This window comes from Coffea eugenioides, chromosome 10, assembly GCF_003713205.1.
Source record: "Coffea eugenioides isolate CCC68of chromosome 10, Ceug_1.0, whole genome shotgun sequence".
NCBI lineage: Eukaryota > Viridiplantae > Streptophyta > Magnoliopsida > Gentianales > Rubiaceae > Coffea > Coffea eugenioides.
Window position 1 is genome coordinate 7,711,674 of NC_040044.1, and position 20,718 is coordinate 7,732,391.

Below are 20,718 nucleotides of genomic sequence, written 5' to 3' on the forward strand. Positions count from 1 at the left end.
GAAAGAAAAATGTGAAACTTTAGAATAAGTTATATTGATGTTGAAGATTGTGACATGTCTTAGTGGCTTTCTAAACTTTTTCTCATTATTAAAATACTGGAAGCATTATGACTACTTTTGATTTAGTTACAACTAAGACTATGCTGCTAATTAATACAGCAATGCACTTGTAGTGTATTGATTTTCTCTCTTTTTTGGGTATTATCATAATAATAGTTCAAAAATCTTTATTCAAATCACAATAAATAGGGGTATTAACTTCATAGATGGAATTTCTCTTCACAACAAATTTTGAGGGAAATTTTATTTATACTCCATATTTTATTAATTGTATTCCTACTATAAATAAAAACTATATGATAAAAATAATAGTGAAAATGTGATTAACAAAAATGAGAGTTCAAATAACATTTGTTAATTTTAATTGTTTTGAGGCCCAATTTTCTCCTATATTTCTATTGATTCATCATGTGCCAAAATAATTTGATGTTATGTGTTTGACTAAATTTCTAGGGGGCCAAGCTGTGCTTTGCACAGCTCAAGTACCTCTAATATTTTTATTGCATGATTGCATCAGCTGCCAAACAACTGCCGGATAATGGATACTACTATGTGTCAAAGCCAAAAAAAAAAAAAAACACACACACACACACACACGCACGCACCTGCACCCTAGTAAATAGTAGAAGAAACAAACAAGTAACATTTAGATCCGATAGAGTTAATAGTAGAATCGGACTGAACGAGCTAAAATCTATATATTTAATAGTTCAATAAATTAAAATATATTATTAGTAGTTGAGTGGTCACATCTTTATTATTCAAAAATTTCAGCGACTACTGGCTAACTCGCTCCCATCTTTTATTGATCTTATCTTCAGTTTCATCCGCTTTACCCGGAGCTTATTGTTAATAGAACTATAGAGTATAGACCATAGTAACCCCCACGATAACCATAACATCAATTCAATTTGGTGTCCAACTGGAATCGATTTGATTATTTGTTATGACAATTCGACGGGTCCATGTAGATTACTATGTGTACAGTTTAATACTAGGAAAATCCTATTAAGTAGAGTCGAAAAAAAAAAAAAAAAAAGAAGTAGAGTCGTTCTTACTCTTAGGCAATTTGTTCACAAAAAGGTGTGACTATGACCTTTTTCTTCTTTTTCGGTGAAAACCAGCTTTGACTAGTGACAGCTAGATTAAATAAAACCATTATTATGTTATGTAAATTATATGTGGAAATATCATGGTTTGGAATTTTTCGAGCAAACTTTTCAGACAAAAGAATATGACTTCATTAATTATGAATAATACTTGCAACATTTCAAAAAAAAAAAAAACAAAAGAGCCATTCCATTTGCGGATGATCTTGAAAGGGTAATGCACTGTGTTCGTTAGTGTTCATCTGAGATGATTAGTGAGGAAACGAAGGACTCCATGGATTTTTTTTTTTTTTACAGTAACAACAATATTTCTATAATTTAATCTATCATAATTTAGAGTCTAAAAAGTCTAAAGCGCTCCATGGATTCATAAATGGAAATTTGTGGGGATGCGGAACTTAAAGATTATACACCGGTTATAAGTCAAAAGTAATGTTTATGTATATTCATCTGTTTCAAGTAACTTTTAGTGCTAAATGTTTGGATTGCTAGTTTTCGCAAGAAAAATTTTAAGAATATTTCTTGACATATTAGAAAGGTTTTGGTTGCCCGAAAATATTCCTATTCTTTTCTAAATTCTTCTTCGAACTAAGACCCCCCATTCTGTATTTAGTACACTAGTGGAGTACATAATTGCAGGAGAATATTTAATCAATCAGATGAATACATGGGAGTACGACTACACGGGTAAACAGAATGATGAATGACACTACTTGGTACCGAACGTTGCCATCAACATTCTTCTAAACAAGACATACCTTACGGATTCTTTAAAACAAAAAGGTAACATCAAGATTATTGAGCACTTGAAAATTAGGGGTGCTATCTAATTGAGTCGAGTTCGGGAATCACCGTGCTCGAGTTTGAATTTGACTCGTTTGAATTTGAGTAAATTGCAACACTTATTAAATTCGAACTATTCGAGTTCGAGTTTAAGTTTTTCTTTTAATATTTTAGATTTATTATATTACCATTTTATCATTTATCACTTTTTTTTTACTAAATATTACTTCATGTAAATTTATTAAAATATGAACCCATAATACTCATTCTTTAATTAAAATATATAATATATAAATAATATAAATACTCGATTCGAAGAGCTTAATTGAGTGTTTACTTCTGATGTTCGAACTCGATTCGTTACACATAACGAATAGTTCAAGCTCGAGCTCGCTAAACTTTTGACCAAGCCGCTCTTATTGGAAACAGACCTCTTCCTTCAAAAAAAAAGGAGAGGGGGGGGGGCGTTGGGAGGACCTCCGAAATAAACACCCTTTCTAAATCCTTGAACAGAACTCAGCCAAAGAAAAATAATGCAAACACGAGAAATTGCCAAAAGTGAGGCAATGGCAGTACATTTTCCCTTAAAATTGATTCATGGAAACAAACCATGTGGTCACAACTTGCACTTTGCGTCCCAGGTGGCTTATCTTTTCCTCCAAGTTGAAGCGTGTCAAAACACTTTGAAGCTACTAAAAATAGCCAAATAAAACGACAAGATTTTGCCGCGAGTTCCTGTTAAAAAACAAATTGTACAGCTCAACAAAACAACTGCAAACGAATGGCAATCATACAAGAGATCCATGGAATCGGTAAAAAGAAATGAAAAAGAACGAATGAAATTCTTACACCAAAATCTGCATCACAAAGCCGACTATAAAGCGTTCTGTGTGATATGAAAGGTGTAAAGCAAATTTGCAATCATACACGGCCGCCCCAATTAATGAAAAGCACCTTTACCAAGCCTAGCAATTATAGACTTATATTATAGTATGCGCGTTTGTTTAGGATTGTCCCCATAGTTATTAGTATTATATTAGTTTAGCATGTTTTTAGGCCTCTGCTTAATAAAAAGGAGATATCTTAACCCTTCACCTTCGCAAGAAGTGCAATTTCCGGGCAACATTGTATACCTGCTCTCGACCCCACTAAGCTTTCTTTGTCTGAATAGTGAGACTTTTGTTGACAACTTGTCAAGTGATTATGACATGTGTTTTTGCTATTGTGACATGGGCTTGTCCATAAATTATTAATGTTCATCGGATACTTGTTAAGAAAAACAGTTAGGTTGTGTTTGGATTGTATTTTTCATGATTTTTTATGAAAAAATTACTGTAGCGATTTGATGTATGTGAGAAAAAAATGTAATAAAGAAATATGATCACGGAAAACGACGTAATTTTTCGACGGAAAACGGCAATCCAAACAAGGCCTTAATTTTTTGTAGACTGAAATTAATAAAAAAAAAAGTGTTTAAATGTAAATATGTGTATTTATATGCTAATTAAGTTTGAGTAAATATATTTTTGTATATGCATTCACATACTAAATTAAATATAATTTAATTATATTAACGATGCCCTTTTTTTTAAACTTTTTCTCTTTTAATAAATGAAAGGTCTCGAACCAAGTCTCTTATTTACAATTTTTCTATTTTATCGTTCAATCCGACCTTCCCTCGCTAACTAACGATGCGTGCTCGCTAGTAAAAATGTTATGTAACGTTATGTCAGCAAGCAAAGAATCCCATAACGTTATCAATTCGTATTATGGACCGTACATTTGTTTCCTATTGATCTCGAGTTTGATTTCTTTTGGTGCTGCTAGACAACTCAACATCCTGGAGAGTTTCTGAAATCCCCGTCCAGTCCAGGTACAAGTTGATGAGATTTGTAGACAGAAATGTACAATTAACTTCAGCGTGTACTCAAAGTTGATGGCGTCATGCGATTATTAAAATTAAGATGCACGTAGGGCTGTCAACGGGTCGGGTCCGGGCCGGAATTCATTATTCCGGACCCGGACCCGAATTGCTATTCCTGATCCAGACCCGACCCGTTTATCCGACGGGTCTTTTATTTCATGTTCCGGATCCGGATCCGGCGGGTCCCGGATCCAGGTCGGGTCTACCCGAACAAATTTAGCAAACTTTATAATTTCTAATAAAAATGAGAAAAAAATATATTTGTAAACTAATTTCTAACTAATGCAAAGAAAAAACCAAATAAGAAAAGAAATTAAATTGACTTTACTCAAATACATCACCCTAATCAAATTGTATTGATAAATATATATTTTTTAAATTATTAATTCATTTATATCCGGATCCGGGTCTAATACGGGGCGGAATACTATATTCCGTATCCGACCCGTTTTTGTTTGACAAAACGGATCCAGATCCGGATCCGGAAAACGGAATTAAATCCCTACCCATACCCGCAATAATTTCACGAATTCGGTCCGGATCCGGATTTAGACCCGACCCGTTGACAGGCCTAGATGCACGGGCTCGAATGATTCATTCATGCACGAAAGGAATATCTCCAACTCAGGATAATTATGAAGCCAACCAAGAACTCAACCAAATCTTAGGACCTGTTCTAACAAAGTTACAACTAGGTACACTCTAAACCCCGTTCTGCTTTCGTTTAATTATTTATTTCTCTTTTTCACTATGATGATTTATGTAGAATGACGAAAGAAAGAGAAAAACAACATCATGAATCTAATTTATTCACACTTTATTATTAAAGAAAAATCATCCTATAACATCCAGTAAACGAATCTAATTAAGTCAAATATTTTAATATTTAAATTTATTTAATTATTCTAATAATTTTAAAATTTTATTTTTATGTAACTTATTTATTTCTCGAATCAAATTTGGGTGAATTTTAATTATTTCAATTTAATTTAACTAATTGATGAACCAAACTCGAACTGGGCCGGATCAAACCAAACTCCAATTTAAATATCAACTAGTTTAATTCATCCTTCTACTCCAAACTTCTATCGTATCAAAGTCTTTTGGTAGCTTTGCTTAAGTTATGGATAGGAAAACAAAAATAACAGGAGTGTCTTGAAGTCGAAGTACCAACAAACAGGCGTCGGATTCGGAACGGCATCGGCGGTTGTCGCCGGTTTATCATCGTCGTAACTCCCGTTATTAAGACCAGATCTTTTCTAGAATCAATCCAAACAATCCTCAGCAGGCGGATTTCACCCGCAAGTCCACTAACAAAACCTTCCAATCAACGAAAACTCGCCCGCTGCTTCAAATAGTAGTATTATACTCCCTCTTTCCAATCCAGCCCCAACTCGCCTTAACCTTCGCCCTCACACTTCAACCATTATTACAACCCCTACCCCTATCCATTCCCTCTCCGTTTGTCCCGTAATTTTCTCCAAATATAAGGGCCTATATTTTCCGAATCTTTCAACTAAATCCTCCATTTTCCCTTTTTCTCCTCTTCACTCCACCAGCTCAAATTTTCCACTCCACTTTAGTCCTCAACAGTCGAATGCCGATGCCGGAGGCCGAAGGGCATGGTAAAAACAAACCGAGAGCAACTCGTCCTCCGGTTAGGGAACCGGTTCGACCACAACGAGTCCCCTTACGTTTTCTTCTCCGAGTCTCATCCGTCGCGTGCGGAATTCAGTTCGGTTGGGCGCTACAGTTATCGTTACTGACTCCCTACGTACAAGAACTCGGGATTCCTCACGCCTGGGCGAGTATAATATGGTTATGCGGACCGATTTCCGGTTTTTTCGTTCAACCGCTGGTTGGTCACATGAGCGATCGGTGCAAAAGTCGGCTCGGCCGTCGAAGGCCTTTTATTATTGCCGGCGCGGCATCGATCGTCGTTGCCGTTCTCGTCATCGGTTTCTCGGCTGATATCGGCTGGCTTTTCGGCGACCGCGGGGAAATCAAGCTACGCGCTATTGTGGCTTTCGTCATAGGGTTTTGGCTCCTCGATGTTGCGAATAACATGACGCAAGGTCCTTGTAGAGCTCTCCTCGCTGATCTAACTGGTACGTACTCCATACGCATGTATACGTACTTTATACGCGAGGCATACGTATAGTATGCGTGAATTTAAGTTTAATTTAATTTGCATGCAAGATGGGAACGCTGAGCTCTGTAAGTTAGTGATGGTACAAAAATTATGCAAAATTTTACTGAATTATATCCTCAACCTCCAAAAAAACATTTTAAAATATTTTTGCTGAATATATTTGGATTTCTCTTTTACGTGCCGGCCGTCTGCTCTGCTGAGCTGAATATTTTCTCGAAATGCTCGCAATTATACTTGTGTTTATTTATTTATTTTTGTGTCGTATTTTCTTGGGAAACGTGACGATATGTTTTACTTTTTTAATGTTTTGGACATGTGCGGCGTAAACTTTTGGTGAGTGAAAGGGGAAGTTTTAATCATGGAAGTCGCTTGGAGTTATTATGGAGCCATTGGGGTCGAGGCTACGAGGAATAATGATGTTCTAGGCGTTTTAATTGAGTATGACATTGACTCTAATGCCCTCAGAGCTGGAATTGTGGAACTGGTGGATCCCTCGGTGCATTTCTTCCTTTGGGAAATACTGGGCTCCAAGAAGAAAAGAAGTGACTGAAAGAAGAAGCAAAGAAAAAAGTGGTGCTTGATTTTCCTTCGTCTTTTTGCACATAAGCAATGGGCCCCGGCTTAGGGATGATTTTTTAGTTTTAGTAAGATCATTCAGATAAAGTAAGAAATGATTAAAATATTTACAATGCCCTCCAATTTTAACTGTGGTAATTACGAGCGCAAATAACTTTTTCTTTGCATAACGTTGTGTTGCTTAGGGATTAATGCATTTGCCGGTGATTTAACTGTTTGGGCTACTATATGTGGAATCCCATTCACTTAGAAGGGAATTGGTTAGTATATTAAATTTACAAGTGCTCCTCGTAGCATGACTGACATTGCACTTGAGTTGAAATGACTGCAGAGACCTATACGAAGATGTTGACGCTCTAAAGTTACTTTAGTCATCAAGTCATAGACTTTTGATTCTGGAATGTGGTTAGTGACACATTATGTGGAACTATATAACTCTTTTAATGCCTCAATTCTTGGAGCGAATGATTGATGGGGCTATGCATGATTCCTACATCTTTTTACACGGTATTGCATTGTGAAAGTGCATAATGTTGAGTAATAAGTCATGCTGGAATTCCACATAAGGTACTTGCGAATTTAAGGTGAAATGCTTGTTGGAAAAGTGTGGTTCTTTAGCTGATAACAGATGGTATAAGTGGGAAGTATATGGTTGAAGATATGTGGCAGCAGATGTAGATTTATTTATCAGATATAATTAACTTAGAGCATATTAGTGTAGCATGGCTTCATAGAGTTATGTCGTCAATTATCTGATACGTTTCTATCCTCATAGAAGGAGAAAAACAAACTCACGCTATCAGTTCCAGCAAGTTCATGGTCTGTGCTTTTTTTATTTCAATCTTCTCCCCCAGGGAAAGAGGTGATAACTTGCACCCACAGCCAATCAGAAATTAACGCTTGCCATTTTACTGTTTCATATTAGAAAAGGATCACCGGAGGACTCGAGTAGCAAATGCATATTTTTCACTATGGATGGCTGTTGGAAATATCCTTGGCTATGCCACTGGAGCTTACAGTGGTTGGTTCAAACTTTTACCCTTTACGCTCAGTTCTGCGTGCAACGTCAACTGTGCAAATCTTAAGGCCGCCTTCCTTATTGACATTATCTTTATAGCAATTACGACATATATAAGCATATCAGGAGCCCAGGAGAAGCCGCTGGATTCCCTCCATGGTTCACCTGCTTCTGTAGAAGGAAGTTCTGAACAGTCAAGCCATGAACAAGAAGCTTTCCTTTGGGAAATGTTTGGAACTTTTAAATATTTCACTGGGGTTATATGGATTATCTTGCTTGCTATTGCTTTGAATTGGATTGGATGGTTTCCTTTTCTTCTCTTTGATACTGATTGGATGGGGCGAGAAATTTATGGTGGGGAGCCAAATGTTGGCCAGAATTACAGTGTTGGAGTCAGAATGGGTGCTTTTGGTCTAATGTTGAATTCAGTGTTCCTTGGAGTAACTTCAGTGCTCATGGAGAAGCTCTGCCGGAAATGGGGGGCTGGTTTTACATGGGGAGTTTCAAACATCATCATGTCTCTTTGTTTTGTTGCAATGCTTATAATTGCTGCAGTCAGAACTCATATGGACATTGGTGACCATCTTCCTCCAGATGGTGTTGTGATTGCTGCACTGGTAGTATTTTCCATTCTTGGGATTCCCCTCGCGGTATGTATCTTTACTTTTTGTACCAAGTCTTACCCAGAGATTAAGTTTGAGGCTTTGTAATTTATTTTGCTGAGCTCTTTCAGGATTGCCTATATTGTTGAACAGATTAGCGAATTGGCTATTTAAAAGGACCTAGGAATTAATTATTCATCCTGATATTCCTTTGGAAGTACTTAGATATCCAAGTTTGGAGCATTTCGTGAAAGAACCCAACCTTGTTACTTGCTTTGCAGATAACCTACAGTGTTCCCTATGCCTTGATATCCTCACGGATTGATGCTTTAGGGCTTGGCCAGGGTATGTGTTTTTAAACATTTTGACCTTATACTGATGGAAAGGCATGAATCTTTGAGCCATGCATTTCAACCATGCAGGATTGTCAATGGGTGTTCTCAATTTGGCAATTGTGGTCCCACAGGTATAGATCTGGTTCTCTCAAGAGTTATTCCATTTGTTGGTTCACTGGTTTTGGTTCATTTTACTGCCATCTAGGTTGTCTAAGCTAGCATTGACTCGCTCTTGGAAGAGACTGGTTACATTCATCTGGCAGGTTAAACCTAAACAGAGTTTTCCAAAAATTGATTTTGAAACCAGTTTTCACTAATGAAATAACATAGTTGACAATTAAATTACCAGTTTGAAACATCCACTTCAATTTGATCTGTCAACCTTTGGTGTAAAAAAAAAAAAAAAGTATGAAGACCAAGCAAGACTAGGAGAAAGAACATTTCAGAATACAATTTTCTACATCACATGGCATCTTTGTTTTGCCAGCTTTACCTTTTCCTCTGTCATTTTTTTGAGGATGGAATTTAAGCTGGAAATGAACATATTAACATGCCCGTCTTTGTAGGATGGTATGCATGCATATTTTCTACTTAACTCAGTGATTTACATAAAACCCATTTGATCTATTTACAGACAGGCCTGAATTAGGACTTCATTTCATGATATTGAAGTAGCAACCGTTCTATCGTTCTGTCATGTTTATTGCTTTTCTTCTTTTAGATTTTGTAAACACAATATCCAAGTTTTGGCAGATACCATCTGAATTGAGGGCAGAATTATGTGACGTGTAGTATCCCGTCCCCACATCTCCTATCCTCTTATCCACCACACTTTTTTGCACCATATTCCTTCCTTTTTCTTCTTTCTTGTCTGTTTTCCTCTCTTATTTTCCCTTTTTTTTTTTTTGTTGTGGGGGGGGGGGAGAGGTGGGGAGAGAGATGTGTTATACAACTAATCCTAAAAATGGCATGTTGTTGATGACATGTCTTTGGATTTTGACAATAGATTTTGGTCTCTCTTGGAAGCGGACCTTGGGATGAGCTATTTGGTGGTGGCAACTCACCAGCCTTTGCAGTTGCAGCTGTTTCAGCATTTGCTAGTGGACTCATAGCCATTCTGGCAATTCCTCGAACAAGGGTGGAAAAATCAAGAATCCTCCCCTGAGGTATGATAGGTAAACACGAATTTAAGAAGATTTCCATGTACTTCAGTAAATAAACAAAATTTACTGGATTTTGGTGACATACAAGTTTCCATCCTGAACGCTTTTTTGGGACTAATGTTAAAATAATCATGAGTGTATTTACTGCCTTCACTTTTTCTTCTCCTTTTGTATTTTCCTTGCACTCATGAACTGCCAACTTGTGAATACTATCAGAACACCCAATATGACGATATATTGTGGTTAGAATATATTTTAGTTTTCTTAGAGGGCGTTAAATAAATATTTTTTCTTCAATTCAAAGACGATACCGTCTTTCCTCTGATTTTGTATTTCTTTCTTAGGCTATTTACTTGAAGTAATTTTGCTGCTGCCCACCATTGGATTGGCGTCTTATGGGAGCCAAGGATATGGTGCAGGTGAATCCCAATGCTGGCAGGAACTTAAATCATTGTGGCATGTGGAATTTTGGCTATTCCACCATCAAAGGATTAATATCCAGGCTCCACAATGAGGTATTTTGTTGTATCGAATTTTTTGGCACAATGTGTTAGCAACAGAGTTCTATAACTCAAGATTTTGTCAATAGCTTTGGATGATATTTATTTCAACATATTCAATTTATTTCTACTTTCTGTATGTGGAAACAAAATCGAGTCTGTAATTAAGATGTAAAATTTCTTTTATGCTTGTTATACTATTGATATCAAAAGAATCCTATCATACATCAATATCGCTAATCTCGCTGGACTCTGCTGTAGCTGGACAATAACAACTAGGGGGTAAAAATCCTCGTGCTTGTTACATATTACATATTTATGTTTTTAATTGTGATCTTTCCTTTCTCATTTGGATTGCTATATTCTCGCCTTGCTCCAAGCTGAGGTACTCTATAGTCAGGTTTCTTTGAGCGCACTTCTTGATTCTGCTTTCAGCAGATTTTAGCTGAGGATAATAACAAGCATGATTATAGAAAAAGAATGCCATTGCTTGTTTTGTGTGTTAACATCTCCAAGTATAGACATTACGCAGGGTAAAACTGTATGTTGCAAGTAAATTCTATTATATGGAAATCCATGGTTAGCTTTTTTTTTGGAGCAAAGGAAGACATTCACTTCCTAGTTTGTAGTGAGCTTCTGGGTCTATTGTTTCAAAAGTTTCCATTGGGTGGATTTCCTGAAGCAATTAGGGCTTGATATGCAAGTTAGATCAAGGTTATATTGAAAACATTTGGGCTATGGAAATTAGATCGAGGTTTGAAACGTTTGGGCTGTTGGTGAACGTAAAATTTGCCAAGCGCTGAGGAGTAGTATGGTACTATGCACCCCAACTGCTCATTTTCCTTGTCAGTTGACCAGGGACTGAAGCGCTGATGAAATGTAAACAAGTTTCTTGTGGATTGAAGACCTAATGAAAAGGAGTGGACTCCTGTGGAGCTTCTTTCTCTTGGACATTGGTGGATTTGACACTCAAATGAGCATTCCTTCCTCTGACATGAATGTTATCATCTCAGGACTGCTGCAATTTGCTCGATTTCTCTAGCAGTCTTGAGTACTCTAGGAATAAGTTACTTTTGCTGTTAGTCTCTTCATGCAGGAAATAGCAAATTCAACTAAGATCAACATTTGAGATTGTTGTAGCATCTAAAACTAAGAAGATTTTTATTAAGATTCAAGGGAGGTGGTTTTGGTGGCGTTCATGTGGTTAAACGAAAAGAAGCTTCGTCAGTAGTTCCAGGTTATGCAATTACTATCTTTTGGTTTATAGTTTCTAAGCTACACTTCATGGGGATATATTTACTAAAGCAAAATCTTTTGTATGCAATGTTTATTTATTAGAGGAATTTCGACTGCTTACAAGTGATGCGGTTTTGATAATGTGCTGGAATCTATGAATCTGAACCTTTGGTGTGCAAAATTGCTAAATGTTTCCTGTAAGGTATATGATTGGTGGCTAACAGTTCATGGAATGATGCCTTGATTGTGACTTCAACGTAGATGTCTTGGTACATTGTATTCTTTTCGTACATTTTCTGAAACTTGTAATCCATAAGGTTTGGTTGATTTCTGTGAAGGATTCCCTCTTCCGTTATTCTCTCTTTTCCTTCCTTGCATCTGAACCTTGGAATAAATTCCTATTATGTATTTTGCACTAGTGAGCATCAATCGAAGGAAGGTCTGCCTTCTGCAGACTGGGTAGAGCTTCTTGTTAGTGCACCAGAAACATCTGTAAAGTCTCTCCTAAAATGAGATAATAAGCACACGATAAATGTCATTTAGGAGTTGCTTTAAATTGAAACACATAGTGAGAGTCAAGTTTGTCTGGAATCAACTTTGGAATGACAAGATATTTTTCGTAAGAATAATGTATCTGTTCTCCTCATCAAGTTTCCTGGATGGCCCTTTTGCAGATACAGTGTAAATTAAAGTTAATGGACTAAACAACTTGATGGCGCAGAGAAAGGAGAGAATAATAGCCCCCCCCCCCCCCAAAAAAACTCCCTATTTGCTAGGAAGAAACCGGTATCGAGGAATCTGTTCTTGTTAGTTGTTACAGAATAATTATTCTCCTCCTCCTCTTCAGTGACTTTCACTGAAACAGGGAAATAACTTGAACGATGAGGAAATGCTTTTGCTGTTTTAGTGAGTTGCTTTACGGTTTAAGCCTTGGCAGTACAACAATGTGGTTGAGCCCTGTTTCTGATCCTGCATATAAGAATAACTAAAAAAAAAACCTCAGGTATCAATTATCACATTGGGCCGTGCACGTGAATCAGATCCATTCCATTTCTTGATCCTAGAACTTTGTCAATTTTTCCCTAGCTATGGTGTCATGGAATCAAACTCCATGGTGAACCCCACTTCCCCAGTTAGGGTGGCAAAATCTCAAATTGGTTTTGTTATAACTACATTGCTAAATATGCAAACGAACGGGACAGAAAAAATGAAACAGAAGAAGAATGCAACAAACAATTTTTGAAGACTGGACAATTACCTCCAAAGGTTCTGCTGCACCACGCAGGGTAAACAGGAAAGAGCACTCTCTTATCTTCTCTCTCACAGCTGCAAAAATTATATTATTGGAGCTGGAGACACATGTAGTCTGACAGCGCGATATATGTTTGATTCAAAGGAAATTAATAATATTTCTTGCAGAAAGGAACAAAGAAAGGGGAGGCTGATTCTTGAAGTTGCTCAGACTCTCAGACTGTGACTGTGAACCTCTCCTCTGTGTGTGTGTGTGTGAAAAATACAGTGACAGAAAATCAGTGCTGTTCTTGGTTTCAGAGAGAGGGAGGAGATGATGGCGGAGGCCTCCTATCTACGGCTTACAGACAGTCTCCAGTGACACGAGCGGAGGCCCCCACTTTGAGACACTATCTTCCGTGTTGTGAGAAATGGGATACAAATTAAATGGCTGCAATTCTTGCACGTACTTATCTTTCAAAATGTGTTTCCTTTCTTCCATCTGCCGGTTCCCAATACAGCCATGAACTGTCAACCCCATTAACCATTGTGGTCCCTCCCTCCCTTTGCATGATAGATAGATAGTAGACGGATGGATAAAATACCAACCTCCACCACCACCACCCCCCACCCTCCCTCTTCACCCCATGTATGCAAGAAGTGCATGAGGATAAACTTTTATATTGCCATATTAAAAAGGTTAAAAGATCCACAGGACTTGCACTTTTGGCCCCTTCAACTTCCCTCGTCCTGTTACTGTTGGTGGTACGTCTTTGTTTGTAGCCAAGGGACCAGCCAGCATTGTAGAGTGGACACAGGACCCCCCCCCCCCCTCTTCTGTTTTTTGGAGGAGATTTGAACTGCTCTTCATATATATATATATATATATGTCTTTGATTATCTCAATCTCAATCATGAAGAGCAACTCTACAGCACAGTTATTATTAGACGTTTCAAGGTCTCATTATCGAGTGCAAACTGGGGTTGAAACCAACAGGGCACCAACCCCATTCGTCACTAACCTAGTTGCATTAAAGATAGAGCAAAAGATCTCCCACAAATGAAGGTCCCCTTTTATCATTAGGACGACTCGAAGCAAGCATTGCCAGCCCACATCAAAAAGGCCCACCAAAAACCGACATTTTATATCTTGATTAGACTTAATATGGTTGATGGCTTAAGATCTTTGGAGGAAGCCAAAACACGGCCAGCCGCTTCTTGGCAGGAAACAATGATAACTCCTATTCTTACTACAAGTCTCTCTACTCAATATGTGTCGCCCCATTCATTGGTTGGTTCACTATTACACAACATAGGGAGCCAAAACCAAATGGGGCCTCAAAACACAGAAATTACATAATACTTGTAGCTCTCAAAATGGGCAAGTAGCCAGGGGGCGTTTGGCTGTTGAAAGCGGTTGAAGACAACAGAAGTCATGCTTGACTATGGAGCATCACATGGGCTGTGAAAGAAGCTACATGCATGGTTGCCTTAGAACATGCCAGCATTTTAATGGCCACACTTCGCTGCCCTGTCAAATTATATGCCAATATGCTGCGTCATTTCAACACAACTACAAGGGAATTGGATTGCTCGTCAATCCATTCAATCCACTTGGCAATCCGAAGATAACCTCTTTTTTTTTTTAAAAAAAAAAAAAATATTCCTGTGATGCTTTCTTCACTTTGAGTTGAGACTTCTTGAGAGTAGAAGAGATGGCGTAGTGACCAAAACCTAAAAAAGAGAAGGTTTAAAAGATTATCCTCCAAAAGTTAACCAAACTACAACTAACTAAAAAAAACCCTCCTTGACATATGCCACACAACACAAGAGCACTTCATGATGGCAAATAAAACCTAGCTTCTTGGAGACAGGCACAGGTTGATGCTTATGGTGGACGGTTTAAAACAAATGCATCCACCACCTATATCATTTATTAAATAATAACTATAAAGAGAAACCATCTCAATTAAAGTATTCAGTTCACCACTAATGACTATTTACTAGATAAGATCAAAGAGTTTTATTAATCTAACGTATGGCTGTGTTATACTTGTGCCAGGGCCCTATTCTCCATCTGTTAAAAACAACAATAACACTTGAAAACGAAGTCCGCAGTCCATCATTTGACATGTGTCCCGATTGAGAGAAGATAAAACGAAGAAAGTAATTACTACAAGTCTTCGAGATAAAAAGAGGGGGGCGGGGGAATAGTAAGGAGTTGTAAGAGGGAGCGGTTGAAAAGATAGGTCGGTCCCTATCCCTTCTCTTCAAAAGCTCTATGGTGGTCTTTATGGCAAATGGTTGGGGTAGGCCCGGTTATATAGTCGAAATTTTGTCACACCACCCTGCTACTAATTCAAGAATTGAAGATTTTACAACATTGAAACCATATTATAACTTATTATATGACCAGGTCTATCTAAGTTTTTGCCGGCCTTTATTAGCAGTCGTGATACACAGCATTCCTTTCGTTCATACACATTTATGAGACTCTGTAATCTGCATATTGACACGTTTTGGGGAGCAACGAGGGTAGGCCCCAATTTCTACATGTATATATACTCAGCTAATATCCCTCATCACTTGCACTCAAAACCTCTACACACGACCGAGAAAAAAAAAAAAAAACCACACCAAAATCCCAAACGAACAGGATTTTCCTTATTTACTTTGAAAGCCATAGAATAATCATTAACATCTCTCCAAGACTTCAACCAAGGAGAGCCTTCAAGCTTATTCTCTCAGCTAGCACACATATTTCTACTACCATCCTTATCACTGCTAGCTATGTGCAATCCAAAGCCCTCTTCCCCATCCTCATTTGTCTGCAACACTAAGAAAAATCATTTCACAAAACCCCAAAAACACATGGATATTTGCACTACTCATGATGATTATGATTATGATGATGATGATCAACTTCATAGATGGCCAACCCCTACTGAGGTAATAACCTAATAACCACTGTAAAATCAACTATTAAATCATAAAAATTGCTCTTTTCTAAATGATGAAGGATATGTATCAAAAATTCACATGACAAACTAACCTGGCTTATTTCTTGCATTCTTACTTTCGTTTTTAGGCCCTGCAAGAGATCAAAGCCATAGGGAAGATATCAGGACCTACTGCCCTGACAGGGCTACTACTATATTCAAGGGCCATGATTTCCATGCTATTTCTTGGCTATCTTGGAGAGCTTGAACTGGCAGGAGGATCTCTTGCTATAGGCTTTGCAAACATCACTGGTTACTCTGTCATTTCAGGCTTAGCCATGGGCATGGAACCTATTTGTGGACAAGCCTACGGCGCCAGACAAATGAAACTTCTAGGCATAACTCTGCAAAGAACTGTCCTCCTCCTCCTCTCCACCTCCATTCCCATCTCCTTGACGTGGCTCAACATGAAAAGAATCCTTTTATGGTGCGGCCAAGATGAAGAAATCTCATCAATGTCACATACTTTCCTAGTCTACGCAATCCCTGACCTCTTCTTCCTTTCACTGCTCCACCCTCTTCGTGTCTATTTAAGGACTCAAAGCATCACATTGCCCTTAACTTATTGCTCAGCAATCTCAGTTCTCCTTCATGTTCCACTCAATTTTCTTCTAGTCAGGTACTTTAACATGGGAATCACCGGCGTTGCATTGGCAATGGTTTGGACTAACCTAAACCTTTTTCTTCTGCTCTGCTCCTTCCTCTATTTCTCTGGGGTGTATAAAGATTCTTGGGTGGCTCCCAGCATGGATTGTTTACGCGGCTGGTCATCTTTGCTAGCGCTAGCTGTGCCAACTTGTGTATCTGTTTGCCTTGAGTGGTGGTGGTATGAGTTCATGATAATGCTTTGTGGACTCCTACTCAACCCGAAAGCAACAGTTGCTTCTATGGGAATCCTCATCCAAACAACCTCATTGGTCTATGTTTTTCCGTCTGCTCTGAGCCTGGGAGTCTCCACCAGAGTTGGAAATGAACTCGGAGCCAACCGGCCAGCCAGAGCCCGCATTTCCATGATAGTTTCCCTAATTTGCGCGGTCGCATTAGGCCTTGCGGCAATGCTCTTCACTATCTTGATGAGGCACCAATGGGGCCGGTTTTTCACCAGCGATGCTGAGATTCTTGAACTAACATCAGTAGCATTGCCCATAGTTGGGCTTTGTGAGCTTGGAAATTGTCCCCAAACAACCGGCTGCGGGGTGCTGAGAGGAAGTGCTAGGCCTACAACCGGAGCAAATATCAATTTGGGATCATTTTATCTGGTCGGAATGCCGGTGGCAATACTGATGGGTTTCGTGTTAAAAATGGGGTTTGCTGGGCTGTGGCTGGGATTGCTTGCAGCCCAGGCCTCATGTGCACTTCTTATGCTCTATGTATTATGCAGAACGGATTGGATAGTTCAAGTTGAAAGAGCAAAAGAGCTAACAAAATCATCATCATCTTCTTCTTCTACTACTACTACTACCACAAAAACAACTACCTCAGCAGGTGCTGGTGGTGGTGTTATATTGCCGGTGTCATCGCCGCCTTCCCAGTCCACCACCAAGCATGATGGAGCTGGCAAGACAGTTAATCTTGAACAGATATTGTGCACTAATGATGAGTTGGTGAAGTCAGCTTCACTTGAAACTGACCCTCTCATATCTAACCACATTGTGCATTAATCAGAGTTATAACCCTCAAGATTTTTTCTTTTTTGGTTTTTTGTTTTTTCCAAGTCCCCCTTGAGGGGTTGATGTGAAAATTGGTTATTTGATTTTTACTTATGACTACTTATTTACTCTGTCTCTCATTGTATCCCATAGAGTCTGGAGAAGACAGTTTAATTAATTTGGTTCCTTCCTACTATTATAAAATTAGAACTATTACCCATAATTTTTGGAAAATTTTCCAATCTGTCCAGCAGGGCTTTTCATTTTCTTGTTAGTAATCAACTAAAACAACAGTTAATGTCGAATACTGCAGAAAGGGCTCTCTCTCTCTCTCTCTCTTTTTTTTTTATAATCTGGTGGTGGAAGGGAAATGAGATTGGTGCTGTTTCGGGACTTGGGGAATGTTAAGCTGTCGGTTGTTTTAAGAGACGTGAGAGAGCGGATCCGCCTGACTTTGTTGTTGTTCCATTCCATAAAAGGGCACAACATTGACTGCCTAAAAAGGCAAATTGGCATAATCCTCATCAACAACTCAGCGTAATCCTGCTAACTTTTCCTTGCTATATGTTTATTTTGCTTTTGGTTTGCGATTTTCTATTCGTTCTTGTCCTCCTAAAACCCTCTACTTTCCTGCACAAAGTTGCTTCAAAAGACATTGCCAATCTTAACAAAGTATGAACTTTTCTTCCGCCTTTCCTCCTTCGGTTTCCAAAAGTGATTGAGCTAAAAGCTAAACTTTCAAGAACGGAGTTTATTTCTTTACAATTAGTTTATTGACGTGCAATGAAACTTTTAAGTGTACGTCTTAAAATAGTTCTCAAACTAGACGTGTTTCTAAAACACCCTCTAATCAACATTGTGCTCTTGATAGTATTAGCTAGTAATAAAGAAAAGAAATTTGGAATGTAAATCATGGCCGTTTCTCATGCATTTCAATTTGTTATGGCATCTATATAACAAAATAAAAAAAAACTAATTAATGAAGAACCAAACAAGCTTGGTAGCCAAGCTTTCTTAGTTACAATATCTACTAAATGCATTAGAAACTTCATCATAAAGTTAGTTAGGCATATCAGAATCCATAGTCATGTTGAATTGATTAAAAGTAGTATGGTTATTGTGCTTGGTTTGGATACTATTTTGGGAAGTATGTGCGATACAAGTGATGCAGAATCTTTCCATGTCACAATTGCCTAAAAAGAAGATAAACACGTTTTCACGATTATTAGGGTTAATTCCAACTTTGCACTCTCGAATTTTCGCTTTGGCCTTTAAATTTTGAAACGGGACACTTTAGCTTTAAAAAATAGAAAATCTATCGTATTTTGGTCCATAATATATAGGGATAATTTTAGAAACCTCCCTTGAGGTTTCTGACAATTTCACTGAGTTTCCCTATGGTTTGATAAATTATACTTACCTTTCTTGATTTGATAGTTTTAGTAACAAAACCTTAAAATAATATTGACTTGATCAATTTTTTAAATGAATACCCAAAAATACCCTTGTCTAATGGGTTTTAATTTATTTTCCTATATAATTATAAGATTATTTAGTATAATTATAAGGAAAAGGTGCCAAATTTTTCATGTCCATATCTACTATAAACAACTATAATAATAATTTTATTACTGTGATATGATACTTTTGATGGTATTTTATTATGGATTTAGATTTAGAAGATAGAAAAGAAAATGTTCAAATAATTCATTTAGAATTTATGAATTTTTGGAGTAGTGGGATTATCATAATTTAGTAGTGCTTTTGGGCCATTTCTTTTTGATTTATTGTTAATTTTAATACCAAAAAAGTAGAAAACAAGAATCAATAAAAACATTGGATAACATATAAAATTAAGTCATTAAAAAAATCACTAGTTCGACATTTGGTTATAATAGAAACAAGAGGCAATAGTAGTAGTTTTATAGTTTTATTGGTGAAAAATTAAAAAAAAAAAAGAATCAAAAGGAAAAAGAATGAAAACATAATTTAAAATTCATTCTAAGTATAAGCATACCAAATAAGGGAATTTCATTAAAATATTTAAGAGTAAAATTATCATTTTTAATGATAAGGGAGGTATGTGTAATTTTTTAAATCTCAGGAGAACTCAGCGAAATTGTCAGAAACCTCAGGGGAGGTTTCTGAAATTATCCCTAAAGTATAAAATCTATCCCACTTTAGTCACTAAAATATAAAATTTTTCATGCTTAAATATAAATCTATCATAGTACCAATAACAATTTTACTTAAGTAAGGCAAAATGTAAAATCTATCACGCCTAAGAAGTGTGTTTTTTTTTTCTTTTTTACAAAAATGAAGCTAATTTGGAAAGTATCTAAATGTAGAGGACATTACATGTTAATATACATACATGATAACTTATATATAAATTTGCTGCATCAATTAACAATTACTTGTTGAAAACCTACAAAACATTCTTGTTTAATTGACTTGTCAATTAGAGTTAAAGTTAGAAATTTCTCGAAAGTGTTGGTGCGGTATGTTGATGTTATGACGTTATGAATAATCGTATGTGGAGAAAATTCTGTGTTACAGTAATCACGATAGACATGGCTTGTATAAGAACTATAACAGGAAGTCAATAATTACACCAATTAGGTCATGTTAGGGTTAAGGGCTTGAAGATATCTCCCAATTTTAAGGCCTTATCTCTATCATCTATTACCTAAGCAGTAAATCTTACATACACTGTAATGATTAAATACACGACACATATGTAAAATTAGATTTTAAATTCAAATTCGAATTATGTGTCATGCATCGAATAGTGAAAGTATATACACTGCTAGTGTATTAAAAATTAATTCTTAACTAAATATCCCCCCTCATCAGCAATATGATGATGGATTTTTTCCCTGTATATTCACTGAATCAACCATGCATCACGGAAGGAATCAGGGGAAACGAGAACAAACCCCCCACCCTTCCAAAAATATGTTTTAGAAAATTCAGTTTTTATCCCCTATAAAATTAGAAATTTTTAGAACACTCTTTATAAATTAGAGTTTTGTCCCCGGTAAAAATTTAAAAATAGCCTTAACATTCAACTAATCTACTATATATATACACATACTAACAATTATTACCCTCTCTTGCATTTATATACTTCTTCCCCTATTTAATCTTACCTATCTTCTCTTGTGTTTATTTTCTTTCACTGATTAATCTTACATTTTCAAAAATATAACACATGAAATATATATCTTAACGAATGCCCATAAATCATCTGAGATAGACCCTTAAAAATATTTTATGCTATACATGTAAGTTTAGGTATATCCAAATTCGTCACCCGAAGACAAATTTTTTGATTCCGTCTATTCACGTGTCCCGTTTGAAAATGTGGCCATGAGAAAGA

The 20,718-nt window shown here is 37.1% G+C and overlaps 2 protein-coding genes across 8 annotated transcripts; both read left to right on the forward strand.

The window, feature by feature from the left end:
* The first annotated feature begins 5,199 nt into the window (after positions 1–5,199).
* LOC113749740 (sucrose transport protein SUC4) lies at positions 5,200–13,495 on the forward strand. 7 transcript variants are annotated; one of them, XR_003464578.1, is made up of 7 exons: positions 5,202–5,984; positions 7,530–8,272; positions 8,506–8,569; positions 8,647–8,690; positions 9,566–9,734; positions 10,067–10,237; positions 12,878–13,495. XR_003464578.1 is itself a non-coding variant. In XM_027293568.1 (6 exons), exons 1-5 carry the CDS (start codon positions 5,474–5,476, stop codon positions 9,722–9,724), a joined length of 1,521 nt encoding a protein of 506 aa, XP_027149369.1. In that variant the 5' UTR covers positions 5,200–5,473; the 3' UTR covers positions 9,725–9,734; positions 10,142–10,550. The 7 variants fall into 7 exon arrangements, 3 of the variants coding, with proteins under 3 accessions (XP_027149369.1, XP_027149370.1, XP_027149368.1); XR_003464575.1 differs by lacking the exon at positions 12,878–13,495 and adding an exon at positions 12,133–12,204; XR_003464576.1 differs by lacking the exon at positions 12,878–13,495 and adding an exon at positions 11,073–11,953.
* Positions 13,496–15,478: 1,983 nt separating this feature from the next.
* On the forward strand, positions 15,479–17,446 carry LOC113749978 (protein DETOXIFICATION 48). Its single transcript, XM_027293873.1, has 2 exons — positions 15,479–15,637; positions 15,777–17,446. Exons 1-2 carry the CDS (start codon positions 15,479–15,481, stop codon positions 17,346–17,348), a joined length of 1,731 nt encoding a protein of 576 aa, XP_027149674.1. The 3' UTR covers positions 17,349–17,446.
* Positions 17,447–20,718: the final 3,272 nt, after the last annotated feature.

Bases quoted from the DNA above. Each gene is read 5' to 3' on its own strand.
- LOC113749740 (XM_027293568.1), top strand. From the start codon at position 5,474: ATGCCGATGCCGGAGGCCGAAGGGCATGGTAAAAACAAACCGAGAGCA. The intron at 5,985-7,529 runs GTACGTACTCCA...GTTTCATATTAG, and splicing joins TCTCCTCGCTGATCTAACTG to AAAAGGATCACCGGAGGACT. The intron at 8,570-8,646 runs GTATGTGTTTTT...TCAACCATGCAG, and splicing joins TGCTTTAGGGCTTGGCCAGG to GATTGTCAATGGGTGTTCTC.
- LOC113749978 (XM_027293873.1), top strand. From the start codon at position 15,479: ATGTGCAATCCAAAGCCCTCTTCCCCATCCTCATTTGTCTGCAACACT. The intron at 15,638-15,776 runs GTAATAACCTAA...TTTCGTTTTTAG, and splicing joins GATGGCCAACCCCTACTGAG to GCCCTGCAAGAGATCAAAGC.